Here is a 25,736-nt window from a genome sequence, read left to right on the forward strand (position 1 = left end):
CAAAGTGGCAGTGTCCCCGCCGTTGGGGAGCCTAGGGGGCTTATGTGTATTTGGAGGCGGGGAGGGATGGGGGTTATGGGTGGGACTGGGAGAGCGAGAGGCTACTTTTACGGAGCCACAGACTCACAATGACAAAGCTACATAAAGCCCATTCTTAAGAAAATGGGATAAGGCATACAGATAATAGCAAATAGCAATTTGGTGTAGGACAGTGATTCTCAACCTGGTGATTTTGCACCCCTCCCCTGGGGACATCTAGCAGTGTCTGCAGACATCTTGGGCTGTCCTGACTGGGGATGGTATTGTTCCTGGAATCCAGTGGATAGAGGCCAGGGAGGCTGCCCAACATTCCACGGTGCACAGGACCGCCTCCACAGCAAAGAATTCCCGTGTCGATAGTGTGGGAGCTGAGAAACCCTGGTCTGGCCGGACACTGGATGACTGGTCCTGCTGTGCTTCTAACTCTGAGATGATCTCTGCCCTGGGTGAATGTACAGCCTTGGGATTTTCAGAAGGTGCAGAAGGTGACAGAGAGGGGAAAGGAAGGGCTTTTCAGGAAGAAGGTCCTTCGCTGCAATCCCCTGACTGGCTGTGTGACCCTGGGTAAGTCACTTTACCTCTCTGACCCTCAATTTCCACATCTGTACAGAGCGGGGGTAGCTGGCCCCCACATTCCCTCCTTTCCAAGGGGTGCTGTAAAATCAAGTGAGAGTGTAGATGGGGGTGCTCCTTGCCAACTGGGAAGTCCTATGAGCAGAGAATGGGTGATGTCATTGACCAATGGGTATCATTATTAGGAAGTTGTCATTGGAGGTCAGGCAAGTGAAGATCCAGAAAAAGGAGGAAGAAGTGACTCATTTCACTGTAAATTGTGGTCAAGCTCCATCCTCATGGCTGAAGCAGGAGACAGAGCTCTTCCCCATCCACGGCCACCCCCAACTCCAATATGCCCTACTTGGGTACCTGCAAATCAATCTGCCACCGTGGAGCATCCAGGCTGGTCTGCTTGGTGAGTTCCTGCAGCTTGCTTTTCCTCAGTGAGTATCTCCTGGCAGCTGTTGTGGGGTCGCTGGCCGTGAGGGCCCTTGGAGAGGGCTTGTGGCTGGTGATCTGGTTGGTGCTGTATGCCCGCCGTCGCTGGGAGAAGTCTACACTTAGGCAGGAGTGGTGACAGGGAAGCCATCAGGGTGCAGGACAGTGGGGAGAGAGAGAGGGGCTTGCATACCCCTTTCTCGCTTGGAAACTTCTTGAGTTTTCCACTGCTTACCTATTGAAATATGTGCAGATGCCTCACCTCACCTGGCATTCAAGGCCTTGCCTAACCGAGCTCTAATCTATCCACCCAGCTACTCTCCTTTCTGCTCATTTTTCAAGGTATTATGTGCTCCAAATATACCAGCTGTGTATGCGTTTTGTAGGTATGACCCCTCCACATCTTTGCTCAGTTTCTGCTGCCTGGAATCTCCTCTCCCTTCCCACTTCTAAGAACCAGTGCCCTCCTTATGTCTTTGTTAATATCCTCTCCCAGATGTTCCTTCCCCTGGGATCCTTACAGTTTGTTAAACTTTCTTGTGGCCCACGTCATTCTGCTTTCTAAGAGAGGTAAGGCCAGTTGTATCCCTCTCACTAGATGGAGAACTTCTGAGGGACAAGTGCCATGTTTGAGTCAGCTTTGCTTCCCACACTGTGCTCAGTACCTAGCCTTAGTAGGTCATCAGTAATTACCCTCTGAATGGAAACTAAAACCATAAAGAGGTTTTGGAGGAAGACACGTCTCAACTCTTTATCTGTACTCTACCTCTCTCAAGTTCCATGAGCTCAGTCACGTTGCTAAAATTCTCCAAGTTTCAGTTTCCTCATCTGTAAAGTCTGTATGATAGTACCCACCTCCACAGCTGCTAACTGTTCAGTGAGATTGTAAAAAGTGCTTAACACATGATAAGTGTTCAGTAGAAATGTAGCAATCATGGCCTCCCTGGAGAGGGGAGTGAAGCGCAAAGAGCAACTGACTGACCAGGATTGGTGGCGGAGTGTCCGCTGGCCAGCTGGGCATCTTTGGCCTGCCTCGGGTCGAAGGGTGTCCCCAAGCTCTTGGCACAGTCTCCACTGTCTGGACTAGGCCCCTCATCCTGGCAGTGGTAGAAGACAGCTGCCGGACTCCTGAGAGTATAGTATGCTGTATCATCTTCTCTTGTCCTGGAGGGAGGGAGAGAAACGAGGGCTTAGAGTGAGGCTGGATGTCAGGAAGGACATCCAAAGGGCAGAAAGGGGTGTGAGAGGAGATGGTGGAGGTTCTACCTTTGAAGAACCGAATTTTTTTGCTTGCTTGGGGAATTTCGGCAGACTTCTGCCTAAATTTAAGAGATGGTGAATGGAGGAGGTTTTTCATATCACATATGTTGTTTATATTTTAAATTATATTCTTTATTAAATGTTAAAAAAAGTGTAATTCTAAATGCTACTGCTGTCTCCAAATAGATAACCGAAAATAACAGCATGAACCATCTGTTCCTTTCGTTCCATTCTCCATGATATAAACATATATAAAAACATAAGGGCTTTGGGGGGTGACCTTGTGTTACAAAAGCTGGACCGTATTACTTACATTTATCAGTAGCTTGAACTTCGCACTTAAAACATTTTGGAAATCTTTCACATCAACTATTCTTTTAAACATTGGCTGTACGATATTCTACCACCCCTTTTTATTGAGCATTCGCTTTGTGGCCATTTATTTTTTGCCACTGTAAAAAATGCTACAATAAATCCTTGACCATGAATCTATTACATCACTTTTATTTCTATGTGTTTGATTCTTAGGAAGTTTTTCTGGGTTGAAAAGGTATATATTTCTAATTGTAGTAGTTATTTCTAGATCACCTTCCGGGAGGGTAAGTCACAATTATACCCTTACCCAACAACTCTTCTAGTAGTAGGAGAAAGCACTGCCAGTCTCATGGGTAAGGAGAGGAGAATAGATTTGACCTTACTACCTGCTAGTAGTAAGGTCTGTGGATGATCTGCTACCTCTCAGACCTCCAAGAAAGGCCTGGACTGTGCAAAGTCTTGACCAGCGTTTTGTTTAGCATGTTCTCCCTGCAGTTGAACACTCTTCTCTCCAAAACACTTTTACCATTACTGACCATGGTTCTTAAGAGATCCCATGACATTTTAAAATCTGGAAATTTCAAATAAAATTCTAACTTCTCTTGAAAGATTGGAAACACATTTAACACAGGGCCCACATTCTTGCATGGTAACTGTGTGTTAGGGCCGAGTAGGGGCTGAGCATTTAGACAGAGTGTGTGCTCTCCAGTTTTCTGTATTCCTCAGCACCCCTTCTTTCCTGTATATGGGGAATGTCTGCTGTCTCTCATGACATTTGTCCCTTTAATTTTTACAACAAGCCCATTTCGTTCATTTTATACCTGCCCAATCCCTCTAGGCATTGAGTTTGTGACTCCTGCTTAGAAACAAAACAAGACAACAAATCCTTTAAAGGGGAGTGGAGAGACTTACTAACGAGGGAAGCTAGATGAGGAAATAGCATCTCAGGCAGTCTTCTACATTTTAGCATGGATTCCACCTCCCTTTGAGAAGTTCCTCACTTTTATTCCACTTCTGCCACCGCATACAAGAGAATTATCCATGTAAATAAATAAAACACAAATTCATCTAAGGAGATAGGATCTTTCTAGAGTGTTCAGGGAAAGAAATCTGAGTGCGATTGTTCTGAATTGAACTATTTATCAAAATCCCTTGGAGTAGATTATGCAAAATGCAGGTTCCTGGGCCTTCTCTTCAGAGATGTTTATTCAGGGGACCTGGGTTGGAGCTAGGGCTCTGCATTTGAAACACGTTCCCCAAGTTCTCCTCTTGCAGGGGATCTTGAGAACCACATATTGAGATGGTAGCATTTACCCAAGCAGCGTCACCATGACTGAATGCCCATGGCCTGACGACTATACCCCACAAGAGTAAACCCAGATCCCACTGGCTCCTAGCTGCCACAGATAAATTGTCTTTCCAGCCAAGGATGGCTTTGTGGGAAGGGTTCTGGACCCCCACTGACCCCTGGAATTTCTAAAGTACTTACAGTTCTGGGATTGGAGATGTATAAGGAGGCATCACATACAACGCCATACCCCACCAGCCGTTCTCCAGGGAAAAGGGAGCTGGTGCTGACAGGTGAGATCAGGACCTCGGTGGTCTCAGGGAAGACCCACTCCACGGTCACGTCACTCAGGACTGGGGCCATGGCCTTCTTCAGGGCTTTTTTTTTTTTTTTTTTTGCGGTACGCGGGCCTCTCGCTGGTGTGGCCTCTCCTGGTGTGGCCTCTCCCGTCGCGGAGCACAGGCTCCGGACGCGCAGGCTCAGCGGCCATGGCTCACGGGCCCAGCCGTTCCGTGGCATGTGGGATCTTCCCGGATCGGGGCACGAACCCGTGTCCCCTGCATCGGCAGGCAGACTCTCAACCGCTGCGCCACCAGGGAAGCCCCTTCTTCAGGGCTTTGAGCATCTGTTGGACAGGGTTGGAACACAGGCTGGGGGGACGTGTGGATGGAGACATGCACAGATGAGGAACGTGAAGACTATGTAGGTGTGAGCACGAGAAGCGGCATCAGGGAAGAAGTGACAGTCGACTCCGGGCGGCTTACTCAGCAGCAGACATGCCTCTGACTTTCTTAGACTCCTAGAACATCAGAGTTGGAGCAGATCTTTGCTTTCACCTTCTCTAAGCTTAGCACTTTATAAATGAGAAAAACCCAAGACTCTGAGTAGGGCTGTGATGAGCCTGTGACACACAGAAAGTTTGTCTCAAAACATGGACTGAATAGTGATCTGGAGCAAGTCAATTTACCTTCCCGGGCCACCGTGTCCCCTGCTGTTAAAGGGAGTTAGTGATTCTCAACTTTCAGCGTAGCTGGGAAGATTACCTGTAGTTGGGAAGATACTGCATTTGAAGTATCTGCCACATGATAGGCATTCAATAAATGACAGCTGGTTTAGCACTTCGACAGTGGTTTAACATCCCCTAGGATGATTTCCTCAAATGTACTGCAAAGCTGGAGAAAAAGGATTTGAGGATAGTGGCAGCCATAGAGGTGCACTCTCAAATTTCCCTTCAGGAAAGACTGTTCAAGGGCTTCCCTGGTGGCGCAGTGGTTGAGAGTCCGCCTGCTGATGCAGGGGACGAGGGTTCGTGCCCCAGTCCGGGAGGATCCCACGTGCTGCGGAGCGGCTGGGCCCGTGAGCCGTGGCCGCTGAGCCTGCACATCCAGAGCCTGTGCTCCGCAACGGGAGAGGCCACAGCAGTGAGAGGCCCGCGTACCACCAAAAAAAAAAAAAAAAAAGAAAGACTGTTCTTTTGCTGCAAGGAATGCAGTTAGATGACAGTCTCCAAGTGCAGTGCCTCAGCTTTCAAACCAAGTTCACACCTCTCCCTGGAAGCCCCCAGGCAACAAATGAGCACGGCAGGGATATTAGTGCCCGGTCTTTCCACCCAAAAGAGACGACCTAATGGGCAGTTCTTGCTCCAGAGATCCCTGGTGGGTTGGTTGAGACCCTTTCAGACCTGCACTGCAGTCTGAGGCCCTCCCTGACCAATCCTGCTTCCCTCCTTCCCTTTCACAAGTGTTGCATCTGCACGTGGACTAAAAAGTCTTCCCTCCTGTTTCCTCCTCTTTTCCCTTCTAGAGATGTTATCCCTCAAGAAACCTCTTGCACTCTTAACTTCAGCTCTGTTTCTTGTTCCTGGAAGATCTGGACTGACACAGGGATTTTCTCACTGTTGGATCATTTGTGCCGATTATGCAAGACATGGAGAGAAGACTATAACTGCCTTGAGTTCTGGGTCCTTCAGATTCTTCTGAGCCATCATTTGTCATCATCAGGAACATGGCCAGAAATGTCCCCAAGTGCAACTCCTATCCATAGAGGCAGTGACTCCTTTGGGAACCCCAGTCCTGCCCAGCCAGAGGATGGAGCATATGAGCCAGTGGCTGGAGACCAGGGCATCTAGTGTCCTGTACTAGCTCCAGGAAATGTCCACTCTGTGGCCTCCAACTTTGATTTTCACTGGGGTGCAGTGTAGCCTAGTGGGGTGCTCAGACTTGGGGTGAAATCCCAGCTCCACCACTGAGTTGCTGTGTGGCCAGTGTGGGCCTCTGAGGTCCCAGCACCAGAAGAGATGGACGCCCTTCTGCCTAGCTTGGGTTGCAGCTGCTCCCCCTCCACCAGGAACTCAGCACTGCCCTCGGACACAGTTGCCAGCCCTTTCACCAGTCTGTGGCAGACGTTGGGTCCAATTCCAAAGCTATAGCACCTGGAGGAGGGGGACAAGAGAGGCTGCTACTTCCCATCCTCTCTGCCATTTTTGTCCCCTCATGGGGACAGGGGTGGATCATGACCCAGCAGAGCTACCTCAGAGTTGGCCCCCGTTTCAGGTAGAGGGTGAGGGATCAGGGGGCACCCACATTCGCACACGGACAGCCCATCACCTCCCACCGCAGCACAGAGTCGAAGCAGGTAGGACTTCCTCTGCCTAGACTGCTCTCTGAGACCTGGATGCAGAGGTGTGGGCATCTTATCCCTCCTGAACCACTGTGGGGGAAAAGGCGAACTTTGAAGTTGCCCACACCATCCCGGAAGCAAAGCGCTGTGGGAATTGTGGGTCCCCTCTTCTCCTCCTGGCATTTTCCACGTTGCCCCAGTTCTGACATCCCCAGCCCAGGGCAGCCCAGAATAACCGAGCCCTAAACCTTCAGCCTGTGCCCACCTGGTGGAGAAGGCGTGGCTTCGCACCAGCTCCAGCACCTTCCCGGTATTGTTGACGGCACCATCTGTGATCAGGAAGAGGAGGCTCGGGTGGCCTCGGAGCACTGGCTGCCGGATGATCCACTTGAGCGGGGAGAGAATGTTGGTGCCGCCCATGTCAGCTTGCATTCTCTGGATGTTGTCACAGGCCTTGGCCAAACTCTCGTGCAGAGAAGGGTCACGGGCAGGGAGATCATCTCCAGGGTCATTATGTGGTGTGGAGACTCTAAGCCCCTGAGAGGATGAATCCTTTGTTTCCCTGGATCTTAGTTCAGCCTCACTGGAGCTGATTCATGTTCCCAGTTTCATCTCGGCCCCACGCACAGGAAGAAGAGGTGGCCACTTTTCGGTGTGAGTCTGCACAATAACACCACCTACCAATGTCCCAAATGCCACCATTCATGATGTATTCACTTCCTGTTGTCCTTTCTTTCTTCCTCTTTAAACATATAAACAGCCCTGGAAAAGGTAAGCGCATCAAGCCCTAACTGCCCAGCACAAATGAGGTTCCCTTTTCTGATGAGTGAGGCAGGAGGTATGGTGGAAAGACCACTAGAATAGAAATCTTAAGGCTTGAGTCCTGGCCTGACTGTGGCACTAAATCCCTATGATACTCTGAGGAAACCATTTCCCCAATCTAGGGTTCAGATTTCCTCCCTCCTGGACCAACGCTGTGAAACCCAACTGGCCAAGTATTCCTGACACTGGATGGATGTCACCGTAGCAAGGACCGATCCTCACTGGATATCAGATGTTTTCCTGCTCCTGACTCAGGAAGATGCCCTACCAACATCCACACTTGCAGTAATGGAATATAATAAAAGTCTTAAAATGTATATGTACCTTTGGAGCCAGCAAGACTAGGCATTTATTCCAAGCAAATCATTAAGGATGTATGCAAAGTATTTGTCGCAAAGATAACTAAATAGAAAAACATGGAGGCAACTTAAATGCCCACCTGTAGAGGTTTAGTTAAATAAGTCGCAGCCTATCTGTGTCGTGAAATAGTAGGCAGCTATTGAAAATTATGTTGCAGACGAATACTTACTAGCATGGACATATGCTCATGATAGGCTGTTTTGTTAGAAAAATAGGTTACAGAAAGTATGGGAGGTCTAATCCTACCTTTATTGAAAATGTATGTAAATGCTCAGAGCAAGAAGGGATTTATACTAAGCTCTTAACAGTGGTTTTTCTTTTTTTCTGACTGATCATGGGAGATTTTCAAATTTTTCATTTTGATTATCTAGATTTAAAAATTGTGGGACAATCAATATATATTATTTCTGTATTTAAAAAACCGACAAATCTGTTATTTTTAATGGAAAAGTGGCTCCTATGCCCTTCTTTCCTCCCTTCCCACCCACCGACTCTCTCTCCCTCCCTTCCGTCCCTCCCTCCCTTCCTTCCTTCCTGTTCCTAGACCTGGGTAGGATGTCCGCCAGTCTCCTGCCTTTTTTTTTGGCTGTGCTTCATGGCTTGTAGGATCTCAGTTCCCCAACCAGGGATTGAACCTGGGCCACAACAGTGAAAGCCCGGAATCCTAACCACTAGGCCACCAGGGAACTCCCTAGGATGCTCCCATTTTGAACATCCTATTGGGGCCAAGGGTCCTCTTGTTACAGACTGTTACCTTGAGCCGTGTGAGCGCCGTTCTTAGTCCACTCGCCCACCTATTCCCTCCTCTATCCCTTGCTATTCACTCTTTTAGCTCCATCTTGCATGAGTCTATCATTCTAATGAGATGGAGGCTTCAGTGAGTGGGAGGCCTAAGATATATCCTCTCCCTATCCCTTCCCTCTACCCGCTCCCAGTGTACATCCATACTTTGCCCCACCTGATCTTTATTTTAAGGAGGGGGGAGGCCAGAAGACTGCCTACATGGAGATAGCCTCCCTTTGGTTCTCTGCTCCTGGCATCATCTAGGTTCTATACGGGTGAACAGGTTCTATGAGGGCAGGCCTCGGGGTTACCTCCTCTTTCCTTTTCCTTCCTTGCCTCTGTTTCTCACCACCTGACCCCCTCTGGTCCCAGCCATGGCCCCTCCTTACCTCATTGTAGGTCTGACTGGAAGGGAAGAGGGTCTTAAACGTGGATCCAAACCCAATGACATTGAAGAGACAGGCTGGCATGAGGCTCTTAGGAGCCACCAGCATGGCATCCTGCCAGGTAAGAGAGGAATTTTTAGGACTCAGGAAGGAGTTCTTACCTTGGCCACCACACAGCATTGTTTCTCATACCAGCACGGAAGCAGCCTCCAAGTGGACCTTTCACCCTCTGTCTGCACCCAACATCACTTTCTCCCCCAGATAAAGACACGTGCTGATGTTGACCAGAGTCTGAGCCAAAGCCATCATCATAAAACTCCTCATCTGTGTAGCGAGTCTGGTTTCTCAAAGCCATCCTATTACAGTTTTCCAGTTTCGTTTCACCTCCTACTGACCCTGAGCGGTAAGGAGAGCAGGGAGGGGAGGGCCCGCCCCTACCCCCTTCCACCAAAACAAAACTGACGTCTAAGGGAGGCACGTGGCCTGGTCCAGGTCCCACTGGTGATGAAGCAGCCTTCTGCTTCAAGGTCTGTGAGCATTAAAGAGTCTTAACCTATTTAATTATGCGACACCAGGAGACTTTGGTCAAGGTATATTCTAAAAAATAATGACAATGAGAGAAGGTGGAGGAGATGACAAGAGGGAAAATGATATTGATGATAATGATGTTACGATGCAATGATAAATGTCAAGCAACTACTATATGCTAAGCACTTTATCTTCATTATCTCATTTAACCTCTGTAACATGTATTATAGCATAGTGGTTAAGGAGATACACTTTGAAGTTAAACATATCTGGGTTTCAATCTCACCTTTGCTATTACTAACCTGACATTGGGCTAGTTATATCACTCCCCTGAACCTCAGTGGGGCACACAATAAACAATCAGTAAATGGTTATTATTACCAACTCCATGAGATACGTATTAGTGTCCATGCCTCTGTTTTACAGATAAGGAAACTGAGGCTCAGAGGGTTAAGGAATTGCACTGGATCATAAAACCTGAGAATAGGACTGAGGCTTTCAAAGCATAGCTCCGAGATCTTTATTTATGTTGGCTCTGCCTTGGCACAGAACTCAGGAATGAGTGGTCTTCCCTCATCCCTATAGAGTTCATTGATGGCACCCCAGAGATCTCAGCATAGTTTCAGAGAAACAAACTGTTATACTCCAAAATCTTGAAGGAAACAGCAGCAAGTAGATCCTGGCAACTTTTACACCATATGGTCTTCCAGGCTCCACAGCCCTGAAGCCCCTCTTCCGTTCCCCTCTGTAAATATTGACATTAATGTTCTGTCCATCTCCTTGTGTTGTTTGTGTCAATAGGTTTTGTTGTTCTGCAAAAGAAGTCTCAATATCTGTTTATTTTTTCGTTAGTTACTGATGTGTATTGCTGCTAGGAGGAGACTGCTGACCCCTACGGATTGTCTCTGCTCACACCTATGAGAATTTTCAAGCCATGTTTTTGGCAGCAAGTGGCAGCTGAAGAATGAGACCAGCTGCAGGAAATTAAATTGGCTGAACTTTCCCCTTTGGCATGGCTGTTTGGATTTCTATTCTCTCCTACCTCCCTAAGCCTAGTTTTTCCTAAAACGTCAACCTAATGAGCCACCTAATGACTCAAGCAACCCCTCAATGGCCTCATTGTCAGTGGGGAAAGGGACGTGTGCCCTGAGTAATTTCTGCAACTTTTTCTAAAAGGGGCGTGTTTAGCAGGATGGACCGTGCCAATGCAAAGCCATTTGTGAAAGGATGACCTCGAGCTCACTGAGCTGAACTGGAAAAGAAAGCAGGAGCGACTCCAAGGGGAAAGGGACTGAGACGTGAACCAAGTTCTTGCCAGAGAATTCTGACAATGGGTCTCTAGTGCAGGAACTGGATTTCTACTCATAAACCAGCTCCATTTAACTGGTAGTAAGTGCCTGGAACACCAAGATGAGAAGGAGGTAGAGACTGAATCCAGGCTCAGCACTGAAAAAAAAGTGCCATGGTCAATTATTGATGTCTGTCTGGGCTTGGAGGAGGGGAACAGAGCGATGTGTGACATATGTTTGCCCTCCCTGAATGAATCCTTCTTTCTTATTTCACAGAAAGAATAAATGAAGCCAGAGTTGAGAATCAACTTGTCCAAAGCCACATAGCGAGTCAGTGCTAGAATTGACCCTGGAACCCAGGAATTGTTTTTCTCAGAGCCGTGTAGCAGGAATGACAATCAGAGAAGAGAGGTTTTCTCAGTGGAAGAGTCTGTATAATTCCCTCTTGGCAACGTAAGGAAAAGGAGCACTGAATTAAAATACAGAAGGTTCAGGTTCCCGCACCCGCTCTGTGATGTTGAGAAGAACATTTAACGTCCTGGAGACTGAGTTTCCTTACCTGGAAAATGGCAGGGAAAATGGATTAAATGCTCTCTGAGAGATGTTTTAGGTCTGCGATCCTATGATACGTTAGAGTAACTGAAGAGATGTCTTACAGATTGGTACAGCTGTGGAATGGAATACACATGGCCACACAGTCCTGGAGCAGCTTCAGCCCTCCAGCACTGTGGATAGCTCCTCACTGCAATGCCTGCCTTTGGTGGTGGGCAGGGGTGGGGAAAAGGTACCAACCAGTCCTGCAGCCCAATGTCAAAAGGCTCAAACAAGAACTTGGATGTCATATATGACTGCTCTGTCATACTTCAAGACCAAACCCAGTCATAGCAAGGCTTAGGAGATAGCCGCCATCACGGATCCCACTTAACCCCATTCCTCCTGGCTCATTCTTTTGCTCTGGAAATAAGAGGGACAAGGTAGGGAGAGGGACAAAATTTCAGGTGACAGCAGAGCCCTCTCCTTGTTCTCTCATCCCTTGTCCTCTTGAACTGTGATCCTTTACTCAGTTCAATAAACAGCAACCAAGGGCTTTTTATGCATAAACACAGAGCTAGACCCCATGGGGAGAGACAAATGAGAAAGATCTGGTCCTCTTCCTTAATGAGTGGATAATTCCAGAGGAGGAGAGAGACATCTGCACAACTAAAAATACAAGGAAGTGTTGGATAATGCCATCATTGTGGTGAATAAACTCCTCATGGAGATGGAATGCTTCTGGATGTGGGGGGAGGGTTTTATCACTCTTTCCCCTGCGCTCCTTCAGAACCTTCCAAAGCATCCAGACCATGCTCCCAGGTGGGCTTGGTTAACAGGGCTATGCCCCTCACTTGACTGGGAACTCCTTGAGGGCAGGAACTATGTTTACAAACTACTGTCTTTCCAGGTGGCCACGCACAGGGCTTTGCACATATCAGGCATTTGAAAAAAGAGAAAAAAGGATGAACCAAGTCATTTCTACTGGATTCTACATATCCCTTGATGGCAGGGGCCATGTCCAATGAATCTCCAATGTCACGTGGTAGAAACAGTCAGACAGACAGATATGGGTTTAATTTTAGACCATGATCTTGGGTACGTTACTGAAACTCTCAGGATGGGTTTTCCTGTTTGGAAAATGGTGACAATTTGACCAACCTCATAGGATTATTATCTGGATTAAACACCAAGCTGTGCATTAACTGGCTGCACAGTATCTGACCCACAGTAGGCCCTCAGCAAATGTTAGTTCCCTTCCTTTTTTCTCTGTATCCCTCTCCACTTAGTACCTAGTGAGGTGCTTTAGCCAGAACAGGGACACAACAAAGGTGTGTAGAATGCCAAGGGAAGCTACGGACCACTTCTTCATCCCTTGTAAATGGACAGCAGTTAACCTCTGCTCAGATCACTTCAGGGCTTTATTTTGGGAGCAAGTTGAGTTTGGGTGGGGTTTCTGTTTAAACTGACATGCAGAAAAGTTGTTTGTCATTTCTCTTAGCCATGGATAGTCATTGAAGGAACTGGTTCAGGTGTGGAAGGAGGGATGCTTGGGACAGAAAGTGCTGAGAAGCTGTGTACCCTGGGACCCTAGATCCTGGGGGTACGGGTTCTCTTAGGGGTACCTGGACTCGGTGGAGGCTGGTCCCATTCATGCCGCCACTCCTGTCGATGAGGAAGATAAACTTGCCATGGGTCTTCCTTAGGTTCGGCTGGACTGACTGGAGGTCAGGACAGAGGTTGAGCGTGATGACAGAATGGTGGGGAATGTCCTCGTGGAGACGTTTCCGGATGATTTCTGTCTGGAAGAGAAAGGGAAACTCTCTCACTTGGGCGTTCAAGGGGTCCAGAGCTACTCCTGGGGGTCGTGCTGGTCCCCCATTACTCTCCAAGTCTTGTCAGGTTCCCACTCACCCTCTGTGTGAAAGACTTCCAGGTTGACCCTACCTGGCTCTTCTGCTAGACCTTCACAGGTCGCAACAACAGAAAGGCCTAGGTCTGGATCCCAGCTCTGTCACCGTCCAGCTGTGACAAGATCTTGGGCAAGACCCTCCTCTGGGTCTGACTCTTCTTTGTAAAACGGGGCAGATAATGTCCATTTCTCAGGGTGGTTCTGAGGATGAACTGCGCTGGCATGCAAACGGGAAGGTCCTGGCACACATGCAGGTCCTCGGTTGAATAGTGGTTTCTTTCCCTTTCACACCCAGGGGATAAGCCACTCTGGCTCGTTTTGGCTGTGAACTTGGATTCTCTGGTTTGTTGATTCTCTCCCACTGATAACTTCTTACTCACGCTTCAAATTTTACCTCTTTGCAAAACCTGCCCCCATCTTCCTGGTGGACTTAATTACTTAGTTTCCTCATCCATGAAATGAGGCCAAGAGTACATACCTCACTGAGTTGTATGGACTAAACGCAATGCCTGTGAGACGGCTTCCCAGCAGAGGAATTGTCTGCACAGCAACCATCTACGCTCTTGCTGCTGCTGTTGCTATTTGTCACGGGGACCCAAGCATTTCTCACACCGTGAGTTCTTGCTCATCTCTCTGTCTCCCCTCTAGCTTGGGGGCTACTTGAAGGCAGATCATGCTTGAGTCTCTTGCATCTCCAGGGCTTAACATAGAGCTTGGTGCAGAGATGGGTTCAGTAAACATTAAAGGAAGGACAGCACCAGAGTTCTGTATCTTTCCACGTGTTCTCTTAGTTGGCCTTGTCACACCACTACTGAACTGTCCTTGACTCTCCAGTCACTTTGCACCAGATCTCATTTCCTCTCTCCTCACTGTGCCACCCTCTCTCTACTTTCTCTGTCTCTGTATCTGACTGTCTCTGCGTGTACATACCTCTCTTTGTCTATTTCTCAATTTCTGTCTATTTGGGTCCCTTCCTCAATTCAGTAGATGACATCATCACCCGCTCAGGTGTTCAAACCAAAGACCTAAGAGTTGTCCTTGATTCCTCTCTTTTCCTCACCCCACGCATCCACTCCTTCAGCAGAGGGCTGCCTGTTCTGCAGCTAAAATACATTCTGAACTTGTCCTCTTCTCTCTGTCTCCACTGCAATCACCCAAGCGCAGGACGGTACCATCTCTTGCCTGGATCTTTGCAATAGCTTCTTCTTGGCCTCATTCTTCTACTTTTATTTCCCCGTGGTCCCTTCCATAGAGAGCAGGCAGTGTGATCTTTCTTGTTACTCTCTTGCTTAAGCAATAGTTTCCCCTCACACCTTCTACCAGGGCTCATGAAGCCCCCCTAAGGACTGACCCCTGTCTACCTGTCCACCTCACGTTTGCCCTACATTTCAGCCATTCTGGGGATCTTTCTGTTTTCCAAACACATCATCATTATTCTGCTTCCAGTTATTTGCACGTTCTTCCAATGCGTCACAATCCACCGGGTCTCATATTCAGACAGGCTTTCTCTAAACACCTGGCTAAACAGCACCCGGTACTCATCACTCATTATCATATCGTCCTGTTTTGTGTTTCACAGTCCCCAGCGCTCACCTAAACTGATCTCGCTCATGCGTTTGCTTCCTGTCTGTTTCCCTGTGCTAGAATATAAGCCCCACGAGGAAAGGATGTGTCAATTTCAGGGCTTTCTTCCTAGTGCCTAGAACCTATTGGGCACTTAGTGTTTGTTGAATGAATAAATGACAGGATGAATCTGTGTGGGTCTTTCTGTCTGCTACTGACCTACGTGCATCCGTTTTTTTTGTCTCTGTCTCTATTTGTCTCTGCTTCTCTCTGCATCTCCATCTCTCATACATAGTGTTTCCCCCGTGTCATTTGCCCCCTCTTTGCTAAATTGCAGTTTTTGACAGCTTGTCTCACTCACTCTACCTGATTGATGCCTCCGGATGCCCTCCTCCCTCCAACCGGGGGAGCTCCTTTGCCAAAAGCCACTGCCCAGCCTGGCCCTTTTGACGACAGAGCCCAAGGCACCAACAGCCACATCTGGTAGTGACAGGAGCCCGATTTTTGCCTCTCCGAGGCGTGGGGTGGGGGTCCGGGCGCAGGATCCTCTGATGTGTCGAGCTCCCATTATCCAGTTACAATAAACTCATCACTTCTTAGCAGCTGTGGGTTGATGGCTGTCATTCCTGGAGTTCATGAGAATACAGGGTATTTGCATAACCAACCCAAGCTGGCAAATTCATTCTCATTTGCTTCAGTGGTCCCAGAGCTAACTGATTTAAGGCTTGGCAGGCAGGCCTGGGAGGCTCATTGCCGACACCCCTTGCCCACGTGCTGCAGTTCTCAGAGCTGAGTGACACCCCCGGCATTCCCACCAACATTCTGAGAGCCTGTCTCCAGCCTCTTCTCCCAGCTGACTCATCTGGGTGAGGAGGCACCTCTGGGAGGACAGGTGTTTCCAGTGGGGTCTCTACCAAAGGGAATGATGTCATCAGCTGTAAGTTATCTCCGCGTTCTTGTCTGTCCCTCTCTGCCAGTCAGGCCAGCGGGAGCGGGGGGCCCTTACATCCGGCACAATTGCCCCACATGAGCAAGGCAAAGTCCTTAGCCTCTTTGTCACCAAAGCCAACTCCCTTTTCCCAGCTCACCAGTTATTTTGGGTGCTAAACCTCAGTGTTCTCATCTCAAAAGGGGAGACGATAAAAAGAAGGATCCCGCGATTCTTAAGCCTGCCTTGGCTCGATGTGCAGGGTCACGAGCAGGAGGGAGACTGCGGGGGTGGCTTGTGGCCGTGGCTCCGCGTCCTCCTACCCCACTTCCCCACCCCCAGCCCCTTGCTGATGGCGCCCTTATCCTTGCACTTCGTGGGGGAGGGGCGGCCAGAGGGAAAGGATCTTTCTCGGGCTTTCCCTGCTCTGCCTTTATTCTTTACCTAATAGCAAGCAAGGATCCCAGAGGCAGGAAGAGCAAGAGACCCATTCAGCAGGTGGGAAAAGGGAGGCCCAGGAGTAGAGATGGAGCCGGGAGGGCACCCAGCTGTAGGGTCCTTGGTGCCTCTTGGGGGTGGATTAGCCTGGAGGAGACCAAGGTTGTTTCTGCCACCAGCCTAGAATTTTGCCTGGCTTAGGCACCTTGGTGGCACTAGGAGCAGGTGACCTGGCAGGAGACAGGAGGGCAGCGCCACGGTGACTGCCGCATCTGGACATCCACTTTCCCTCTGCCACCAGCTTGCTGTGTGACCTCGGGCAAGTCACACCCACCCCCAACCTCAGGTTCAGGCTCCTCATTGGTCCAGCGAAGACCAAGTCCCCAGTGCCCCCTCAGTTCTGCCACCACTGATGTTGCTTCAGTCACCCTCACCTTTCGCTCTGCACTGCTGTCCTTCTTCACCCCTTTAATGAAATCTGTTCTTCCCTTCAAGTGCTGGTCAAACTCTCCCAGGGTCATGTCCCCTTTCTCCATCAGGACGTGCGGCACGTAGGGCTCTGCAGAGATGAGATCAACTCTTGGCACTCGCCCGAGGGTGAGGGTGATGCTGGGGGCCTCGGGGCAGTGGCAGATCTTCACAGTGCCGAGGACTCCCAGTTGGAAGAGGGGGATGCCATCCCTGGCTGCTTGAGGCAGTGTGGGACCCTGAGAAGACTCCTTAGCTGGGAGGCAGGAGAGCCTAGTGGCTGTGAGAGATTCATTGCCCCTTCCCGGGCCTCAGTTTACCCATCTGTAAAATGGGAGTGATTCTGGGCTCTGATCTTTTTGCATCTAAACATTCGATGAATTCTTAAAGAGACAAAAGAGTTGCTCCCTGAGAGTTCAGAGCTGCCAGGGTATCATGGAGCTTAGGGTTTCAAAGATCTCTGCTCACTTGGCCTGGGGGCAAAGTGCACCCACCACTGGGTGGATGGGACCCTGGGGTCTCAGGAGCTAGAATGGGGCAGGAGACACTCAGTTCTGCCAGTTAGCGCTAAGTTTCCCAGGAGGCAAGTAGTTGGTCTCCTCTCCTCTGTCACGCGCCCCTGGCCACTGGGTGGGGGGCCACGTGTCTGTGCCCCATGGGATCAGCACCTCCTCCCTCCCACAGGCATCCCGGGGGCCCCGCCCGGTGCACAGTACCGCTGGGGTGGATGAGGATCTCCACGGGCCTGTCGAAGGTGTGCCTTTTGGCCAGGGTGATAATGATACTCTTGGCGGAGCGTGCGGACGGGGCTGCATCGGCTCGGATCTCGTGGGTGGGACTCTCCACCCCTGAGTGGCACAGAAAGGTGGGATAGGCTCAGGAGTCCCCGGAGAGAGAGGGGCTTGGTGGGGGACCCTAAGACTCAGGCCAGAGATGACTGGTACTCCAGCCCCCTCAGGGGCTCCTGACCTGCCGTGTAAAACCGTGGACAGGCCTTCCCAGTCTCCCCGTCTGCAAAAGGGGGGCTTAGCTAGATGGGGTCTAATGGCCTTTCCTGCCCTGACCTCAGGATCCAGTGGGGGTCAAAGGAATGGCTTCCTCACAGGGCACAGAAAGACAGAAAGAGCTCCATGCTCCATCGCCTCTTGTCTTGGGATGTCCTGTTGCTCTGGGAGAACCCTTGTTGACAAGAAACCACATCCTAGTGTCTCTTTAAAACCTTGACTGGGTGGGGGAGGGGAACCATGAGAACAATGGTACCCGCCTCTGGCTGCTCCGGAGAATCGCCTGGGAACTTTTTTTTTTTTTTTTTGCGGTACGCGGGCCTCTCACTGTCGTGGCCTCTCCCGTTGCGGAGCACAGGCTCCAGACGCACAGGCTCAGCGGCCATGGCTCACGGGCCCAGCCGCTCCGCGGCACGTGGGATCTTCCCGGACCGGGGCACGAACCCGCGTCCCCTGCATCGGCAGGCGGACTCGCAACCACTGCGCCACCAGGGAAGCGCCGCCTGGGAAGTTTTAAATGTTCCAATGCCCAGGACTCACCCCAGACCAATGTCATGGGAAGCTCTGGGCTGGGGTCTAGGTGGCGGCATTTGGAAAGTTCCCCAGCCGATTCTGTCACGCAAGGGGAAGAGCAGGAAGCAGCTTCGTGGCTGTGGCTTCCAGAAGAAGACCGAGGACCACGGACTTCGGACGGCCGTGCGCTCGTGGACATTTCCCCAGGGAAGCCATTGAGGTGAGGGTGGGGACAGCCTTGAAACCTGTCCTTGGGAAAGACTCACCTTGGGCCGCATGTTGCGGAGCAGGAAACGGGGGCGGAGGGGCATGCGCTTCGGGCTGTCTTCCATCTGGGCTGGCCAGCTTTCCCTCCTTCCCCTTCCTTTCCCCGCCCCTCCGTGGCCTCGAATCTTCCTTCCACCCCCATCCGGGTCTAGCCAGCTCCCTCTCACCTGCGAGCAGGCAGGGCCCACGGATCTCCAGCTGGAAGCTGAACTCGTATTCCCTGGGGTTGGACACATCGGTGTCCAGGAGAGTCGCCAGGCACAATTTGTTCCAGGAGTCCAGGGCCTGGGGGCCGAAGCAATGCTTGTCTTTGCTGGGAAGGGGGCCGAGAGGAGGAGGAGGCAGCCAGTCAGGGCTGAGGCAGGGGGCCAGCAAGAGAAGACATGGAGAAAACGGCAAGTCCCACTCAGCCTGACTGCAGGGAGAGCCTGGATTCAGACCTAAGGTACCACTACAGGCGATGGATGGGCCAGGCACCAGGCATGGGGGCTCACGCTGTTCTCACCACGCCCCCAGAGGAGGGCCTCAGAGCCCTCATCTCCCCCCCTCCCACGTGGGGAAAGCGAGGCTCAGCAAGATGAGGTCACTAGCCTAAGCTGCCACCACTGGGACTCAGCAGTGTGCATTCTCACCTGGGTCTCTCTGGCTCGGCCGTGAAACATTTTACACTATGTCACATCACTTCTGGAATACCTGCTCTGTCTCTGCAAGCTGGGAACCCTTGCATAAAGCCACTTCTCCGAGTCTTGGTTTTCTCATCATTGAATGGGGATAATAATGACACAGCTGTCTTGAGCAAGCGCTTAGCGAAGTGTCACCTGCTGAACGCTCAAGTCTCTGGCCCTCTATCTTTGTCATCCCTCACCCTGTCTCTGATCCTGCTCTATTTCCCTCCCCTCTATGGTCATGCCTTCTGAGGTCTTTGATACATGTTCTGAATATGGACATATTTTTGTAAAACACACCATGACTTTTGGTTGAAAAGAAAGCATTGTATTAGGAATCTCATTCAGTTGCTCCCCTTTTTTTCACCCAGCACTGTGTCTTTAAGCTCTGTCCAGGTGGCTGTCTGCAAAGCGAAGTCTTTGCTGCTGACGTGCTAATGGCTTGGGGCCATCTGCTATATTGTACTGATTTGTTCCTGCCTTCACCTCCCTGTGTTCACAGACGCCAGCACCACGAACATCCTCATCCACGTGCTATTTTTGGATGTATAAAAGGATTTCCCTGGGATCCCTGGGTCAAAGGGCACACACTGAGTATTGCCCGAGATTGCTTTCCAGGGTGGCTGGGCCAGTTTCCACTTCCACAAGCAATGAATGAGAGTTTCCTTCTCTCCTCATCCTCATGAACACTTGGTATTATCTATTTTTCTTATTTTTTCCCATGTCACTCTATGTAAGCAACTTTGAGGCTCAGCAGAATTTGATGCAGGTGTCTCCCAAGAGCATCTCTGTTAACTCTGCCTGCTGGAACAGGCAGGAATTAGCTTATCAGGGCCACCTCAGGGGCACCAGGGACTCCTTGGCCTCTTGTTCCCTGATCCACCGAGGTCTTGAATGTCCCCAGGTCTGCTAGGTCCTGCCTCTCCCATGCAGCTGGCTTGGCGCCTATGGCAGCATTTACATAGATGACACACGTTCCCTGGCCTGAGACTGGCTGGTGCCACCAGCTTCTCTGTTGTACCAACAAGTGTCGTCACTCTAGATTTCGAGGCCCTACACAGTCTGACTCTCCCACTTTGCTAGAGTCTTACTAGCCTTGCAGCTGCTCTTCCAACACACCAAGCCTGTTGCTGCCTCAGGGCCTTTGCACTTACTGCCCGCTCTGCCCCCTGCCCTGAATGTTCTTCCTCCAGTATACTTCCATGGCCAGCCCCCTTCATTCAGATCAGGACTCAAATCTTGCCTAAGCCCTGTCTATTCTAAGAAAACTAGCACCCACCCCATCCTGTCCCCCTCTAGCCTCTGTAGCATCTATCTCCATAGAGCTCATCACCCAACATATGACATTTTTGTGGGCTTATTACTTTATTGTATGTCTCCCCCCCTTAGAATGCTAGCCCCACAAGGGCAGGGACCTTGTCTGTCTAGTTTACTGCTGTATTCCCAGCACCCAAAACAGTACCTGCCCCACGGTAGGTGTTTAATTACTATTTGTGGTGTGGTTGAGGAGTGCCCTCTGGGCTGGCCCCACGCACGCGGGAGGCTAAAATAACCCCTCCCCATCAGGTCACCTTGAGGTCAGCACTTTAACTGGTGGTGTCCAGGGGTTTGCTGTCACTGTCCTCTGTGTCCCAGTGGGCACGTGCTCCCAGCTGTCCCCATAGCCCAACCAGGGTATGTATGAAACTCCTAGATACATATGGTACATCTTCCCAGATTTCAACTTGGCTCAAAGATTCAGGCTCAAAGCTGGGGAGGGGGAGTTAAGTAGTTTAACTGGTAATTAATTCAAGTGTTATTTTTCTACCACAGTGGTGCTAATATACTGTGGAACAGATTTTTTTTTTTTTTTATGACACGAATTGAATGATAAGGTACACGACTTCAAGAGACATCTCCTGTATGCATCAGGCTACTTTAAAACTGGCATCCTCTCTCTCCCTGCAAAGGAAACGCTAGTCCCCCTGGGCTTATAGGTGGGAAAATGGGAGGAGCCCCATCTCAGCTGCAGGTGCCTCAGGCCGTGACCCACCCCTTTTTCCCTCCTCCCCCACCGGGGGAGTACAGAGAAACTGTCCTGGAGTGTACCCTCCCGGCCCTGCTGAAAACCCTTTTTAATGACTCCTTGTTGCTTTGGGGAGAAATCCAAAGTCTGCCAGGGCCACAGGGTGTCCTGTATCTCTGCAGCCTCATCTCATGTCACCTGTCCTTCAATCCCCCTCTGTGGCCCTGTCCTTGCTGCCTCAGGGCCTTTGCCCCTGCTGTTCCCACCTATAGGAAAGCTTCTCTCTGTGCCTATATCCATCCCCCTCCTGGCTCAGGCCTCAGCTGAAATGCCACTCTTCAGAGAAGCCTGACCAGGCCCCCAGACCCCCCAGGTTGGGTCCCTCTTTTATACTCTTAGCCAAGGAACCTCTCCTTTACTGTCCTTTTCACATAATTAATTATGCATGCAGGTTCATAAACAGTTCACATTTGTTGTGTTATCTGTTGGATAATGATCTCTCCCACCAAGTTCCAAAAAGGCAAGGGACCATGTGGGTTTCATGTCCTCTGGGTCCCTAACACCCCCTCCCCAGTGTCTAGCACCTAGGTGCCCTGAAAATACCTCTTGAGTGCATTAAAGAAAAAAGCCTGGAAATTCTGATACCAAGCTGTCCAAATCCTAACACTCCTGACCAGTACCAACATAGAGCATTTCAGGGAGATTCTTAAGTGCTTGAAATGTGAGCAGGGGAGGGACAGTTACTGAGACGGGGGCAGCTACAGAGCTCAGCCTCACCTCCTATCCTTCCCACCCGCCCAACTCCCTGCTGCACCCGGGACTCTGGCCTTGTTTGCGCGGGGGCTCCTCACCCGTGGGTCTGTTGGTTGGAGGGCCCAGTGCTCTCGGTGCAGAACTGAGGCACGGTTGGGGCACAGACAGACGGCAGCAGGACCCTCACAGCCCCGCTGGGCAGCGTCGGAAGCTCCGAGGAGGTGCTGACAAAGATGGTGACGTTCTCCATAGGGGCGATGGTCCCCAGGTTGACCACAAAGAGGGTCCGCTCCAAATCCTCATCCAAAGCCACCTTTCCAGGTGTGCAGGAAGGAGGGGTGATGCAGAATGTTTCCTAAGTGCCAGTCCTGGAGTCAGGGACTGTGCATACATTCTCTCCCATCCCCTCTAAGCTTGCTGTGTGTTAACAGGTTAGAGCAGTCTGTTCTGCTGATGGGAAAACTGAGGCTCAGCGTGTGGGTGCAACTTGCTCAAGTTACTCAACAAATAACTAATTTATTGAACCAGGATCTGAACCTACGTGGGTCTGATGCCAGGCCTGTGTACTTTCCACCGTATCCTGCGGGGATTGGGAGACTGGGACCCACAAATCCCCGACAGAGGGTCACATCTCTATCCGCAGACTCTATGCACCCCCGAGAATCACGTTGGAGCATTCCCCCCCCGCCCCCAGGATCCATGCTCTCTCCTGTCAACTGAAAGGCCCATCCCTCATTCCTTCTTAGTCCATCCTACCCATCCATCCAACCCCTCCACAGAAACCTCCCTGGTCCCTTCTGGACCGCTCTTTCCCTCCTCTGACATTATCTGGACCGTTTTTGGCATAGCCACTGTCAACTACCTAGTGTGGTCACTACCGGGCATGTCCTAGCTATTCTTCCAGGCTGGGAGAAGTCCTAAAATCTTGGGGGAAACTTTGCATCTCACACTGTGAGTGTTCATTTAAAGATTCTTGAACATCTCAATGATCAGGTGAACAAACTTCACCTCCATCATAAATCTAATGGCAAGAATCTCGTATCATATGATCCTTGGTCTGGACTCAAGCCTTGGCTCTGCCACTAACATGCTGTGTGACCTTGGGCCAGTCACTCACCCTCTCTGAGACTCAGTATCCTTAATAGCAGGCATCAGTGGCCATGCTGTGAGTACTCACTCTGTACCAGGGACTGTGATGAGTGTTCTGCATGCTCTTTGTTGAGATTTGGATGCATAGGATTATTAGTTACAGTTTACAAATGAGGCTTAATTTCTTATCTAAGCTTGCAAGCAACAGGATAGCCAGTCAAATCCTGGTGTGACCCATTCTACAACCTCTGAGCTTAAATGACATGCTCTTCTGTTTTTTAGAGATATCTTAACAATCCTTCTGTGGCCTCCTTTGAGCCTTACCACTCTTTCCAGGTGAGAACAGAAAAAAATTACCTCTATTTTCAAGATAGTAAGGTGAGGTTCAGAGAGGTTAATTATTGGCCTGAGGTCACACAGGATTCCTGACTCTTAGTGTAGTGCTCTCTCTACCCTATCCCATTGCTGCCCTTTCAGTCTGCCTGAGACTCCAGCCACGCCCAGGTCCTGCCACAGCCTTTCTGGCCTTCTTACCTGTGACAGTTGCAGCTCGGAGGCCAGTGGCATCTAAGTGGCCACCCTCCATCTTGGCTTTGTCCTTGATCTGTACTGTCACGACTCGGTCGGCAATGACTGCCTCAAAGCCGATCACCGTGGTGTACTCATCCAGTGGGTATACAAAGAGACCTGCCAGAGCAGGGCCCAGCATTGCGGGGTGCCCCAGACCCACTCTGCATGCCCCACCCCGGAGAAGGGACTGGAGCCTTTGGTCTGCCATCCGAGTGGATGGTACTCACTGCCACTTGGAGGACTCCAGAGAGAACTTGGGCTGGGGCCTCCTGGTTCTGGGGGCTGGGCAGGAGGTGCACAGCAGCAGGGCAGCTGGAAAGGGACGGCTGCACCCCTGTCCCAGGCAACTCTTACTCTGCTGGCCTGTGAGGCCAGTGTGACCAGGGCTTCTGATTTTTCAAGAGAGAGTGGAAATCTGGATTTTTATGTGACCTGATATGTGGGACTAATAAGACACCTCTGTGTGGTGGTCCTGTGCGTGGCGCCCAGGAGCTGGGACTTTGGAGGAATAGGGCTAGGGTTCTAATCCTGGCCCTGCCCCCCTCCCCAGTCTGGTGACCTTAGATAAAAACGTTTAGCATCTCTACGCCTCACAGCCCCATCTGTGAAATGGGGATAATAGAGCCAAACTTAGGGTTGTTATGAAAATGGAAAAAACAGCCACCACTTATTAAACTGTATCTCTCATAGTGCGTGCCCTACATCTTTATATCTCAGTGCTTCTCGAACTTCAAGAGCACATGAATCACCTGGGGGTCTGGTTAAAATGCAGATTCTGATTTAGTGGTTCTGGGAAAGGGCCTGAGATTCTGCAATTCTAACCAGCTCTGGGTGATGCCGATGGCTGGGGTACCACCACGCTCAGAGGATCAAGGTCGTATCTCATTTTATCTGCCCACTAACATGAGGGCAGCACAGTGCTGGGCCCGTGGTGAACTCTCCACAAATCCCAGCTTCCCATCCCTCAGTTTCCTCATCTATAGAATGGGGAGACTGTTCTTTCTGCACGTGGAAAGCCAAAGGACTGTCCCAGAGCTGTTCAGTAATTTAGTCCCTGGGTTCCTCGTGGGTCTCACTTTAAGCCACCCTCTATAGGTGTCCTTAAACAGAGGAAAAGTGTCGTCTGCTCTGCCCGGGAGATTTCCGCAGGGAGGAGACGTTCCCTTGCAGGTTTCTTTTGGGAATTGAAAGAGTTTCAGAAGCTCAGGTCAGGCTGGAGGGTGGTGCCCCGAGACATGAAGTTTTGGGGGTTAGGAGGCCCCCATCACTGTGGATGAGAAGGGATGCTAATCATAACAAGCCTTTACGCAGAACCCTCCTGGCCAGCCTTCCCATAACTCCCTTCCTTAAGCGCAAGGAGAGGAGTGTAATTTACAAACACCTCTTGCAGGGGAACGCTGGTCCGCACTCCTGACTGCCTTGCACTGATGATTCATATTTGCAGGCTGTTTTCCATTCCACGCTGTCCTTCCTCATGTATTACCTCCTCTGTTCCTCCTGCAAACCCTGGCGTCCAAACAGGTGCAGGAGCACCCTGATGTCAAGAAGGACAGTGGCTTCCCCAAGGTCACGGGGACGAGAGCCACGCCTACGACTGGGAGCCCCTGGCTCCCACTGAGTCTGGACGCCTCTCCTACTGTGAGGCTCACTGGGGAAAGTGGAGGACTGACTATCTGACACAGGTGGGCATGTCTTGTGAACATAAATAGGGCTCGGACAGTGGGCTGGGGCCGAGCCCCAACCTGGGTTCGAATCCTGACCTGACTTGCTACCAGCTTTAAGACCTGCAGGGCAGAAGTGGTATTCCTATTTCGCAGATGAGGAAACTGAGACTCAGAGAGGTTGATATGACTTGTCCGGTGTCAATCAGGGGATTCTGCTTGGAGGAGCAGGTGGTCCCGGGGAAGCCCCAACAGGGATCCTTACCCTGGAAGGGCTGGGCTTCCAGGTTGCCATAGGTGAGGGAGGGGGTGAGACCCAGGGCGTAACCACTGACAAAGGAGGTGACATAGGATGCGGTGAGGGGCAGGGCTGCCCCTGTGATCTGGTTCAGCAGACCAGACATCTTGATGGCTACTCAGCCTTCAGGGCCTGTAAGAGACAGGAAGGCAGGAAGTGGGGAGAGGCCCCCCCATCCCTCCCCAACTCAGTTCTCCCACTTCCGCCCCCACAGGAAGTCAAAGCATTGTTCTCGTCATTTCCCCCGACTGCTTCCCATTCAGTGACCCACAGTGACACTTGACCACCCCTCAGAAGAGAAGGAGTGGTCATTCCATTTCGTTCCATTTCACAGTAGAGAGACTGAGGCCTAAAGCCATGTGACCTGCCCGGATTCACTCAGTGGGTGG

General features: G+C 50.6%; 1 protein-coding gene across 1 annotated transcript in view; it reads right to left on the bottom strand.

The window, feature by feature from the left end:
• Nucleotides 1-25,453, bottom strand: part of VWA5B1 (von Willebrand factor A domain containing 5B1) — a 39,845-nt gene extending 14,392 nt beyond the window's left edge. The window contains 16 exon segments of the mRNA XM_059074285.1: nucleotides 964-1,148; nucleotides 2,015-2,148; nucleotides 2,150-2,196; nucleotides 4,097-4,272; nucleotides 5,729-5,734; nucleotides 6,208-6,326; nucleotides 6,780-6,979; nucleotides 8,410-8,412; nucleotides 8,869-8,979; nucleotides 12,839-13,015; nucleotides 16,489-16,613; nucleotides 17,239-17,370; nucleotides 18,474-18,619; nucleotides 21,828-22,084; nucleotides 23,333-23,505; nucleotides 25,315-25,453. Coding sequence (XP_058930268.1) covers nucleotides 964-1,148; nucleotides 2,015-2,148; nucleotides 2,150-2,196; nucleotides 4,097-4,272; nucleotides 5,729-5,734; nucleotides 6,208-6,326; nucleotides 6,780-6,979; nucleotides 8,410-8,412; nucleotides 8,869-8,979; nucleotides 12,839-13,015; nucleotides 16,489-16,613; nucleotides 17,239-17,370; nucleotides 18,474-18,619; nucleotides 21,828-22,084; nucleotides 23,333-23,505; nucleotides 25,315-25,453 — 2,130 coding nt within the window.
• Between the last annotated feature and the right edge of the window lie 283 nt (nucleotides 25,454-25,736).

Source organism: Kogia breviceps, chromosome 1 (assembly GCF_026419965.1).
Source record: "Kogia breviceps isolate mKogBre1 chromosome 1, mKogBre1 haplotype 1, whole genome shotgun sequence".
In the NCBI taxonomy this organism is placed as follows: Eukaryota; Metazoa; Chordata; class Mammalia; order Artiodactyla; family Physeteridae; genus Kogia; species Kogia breviceps.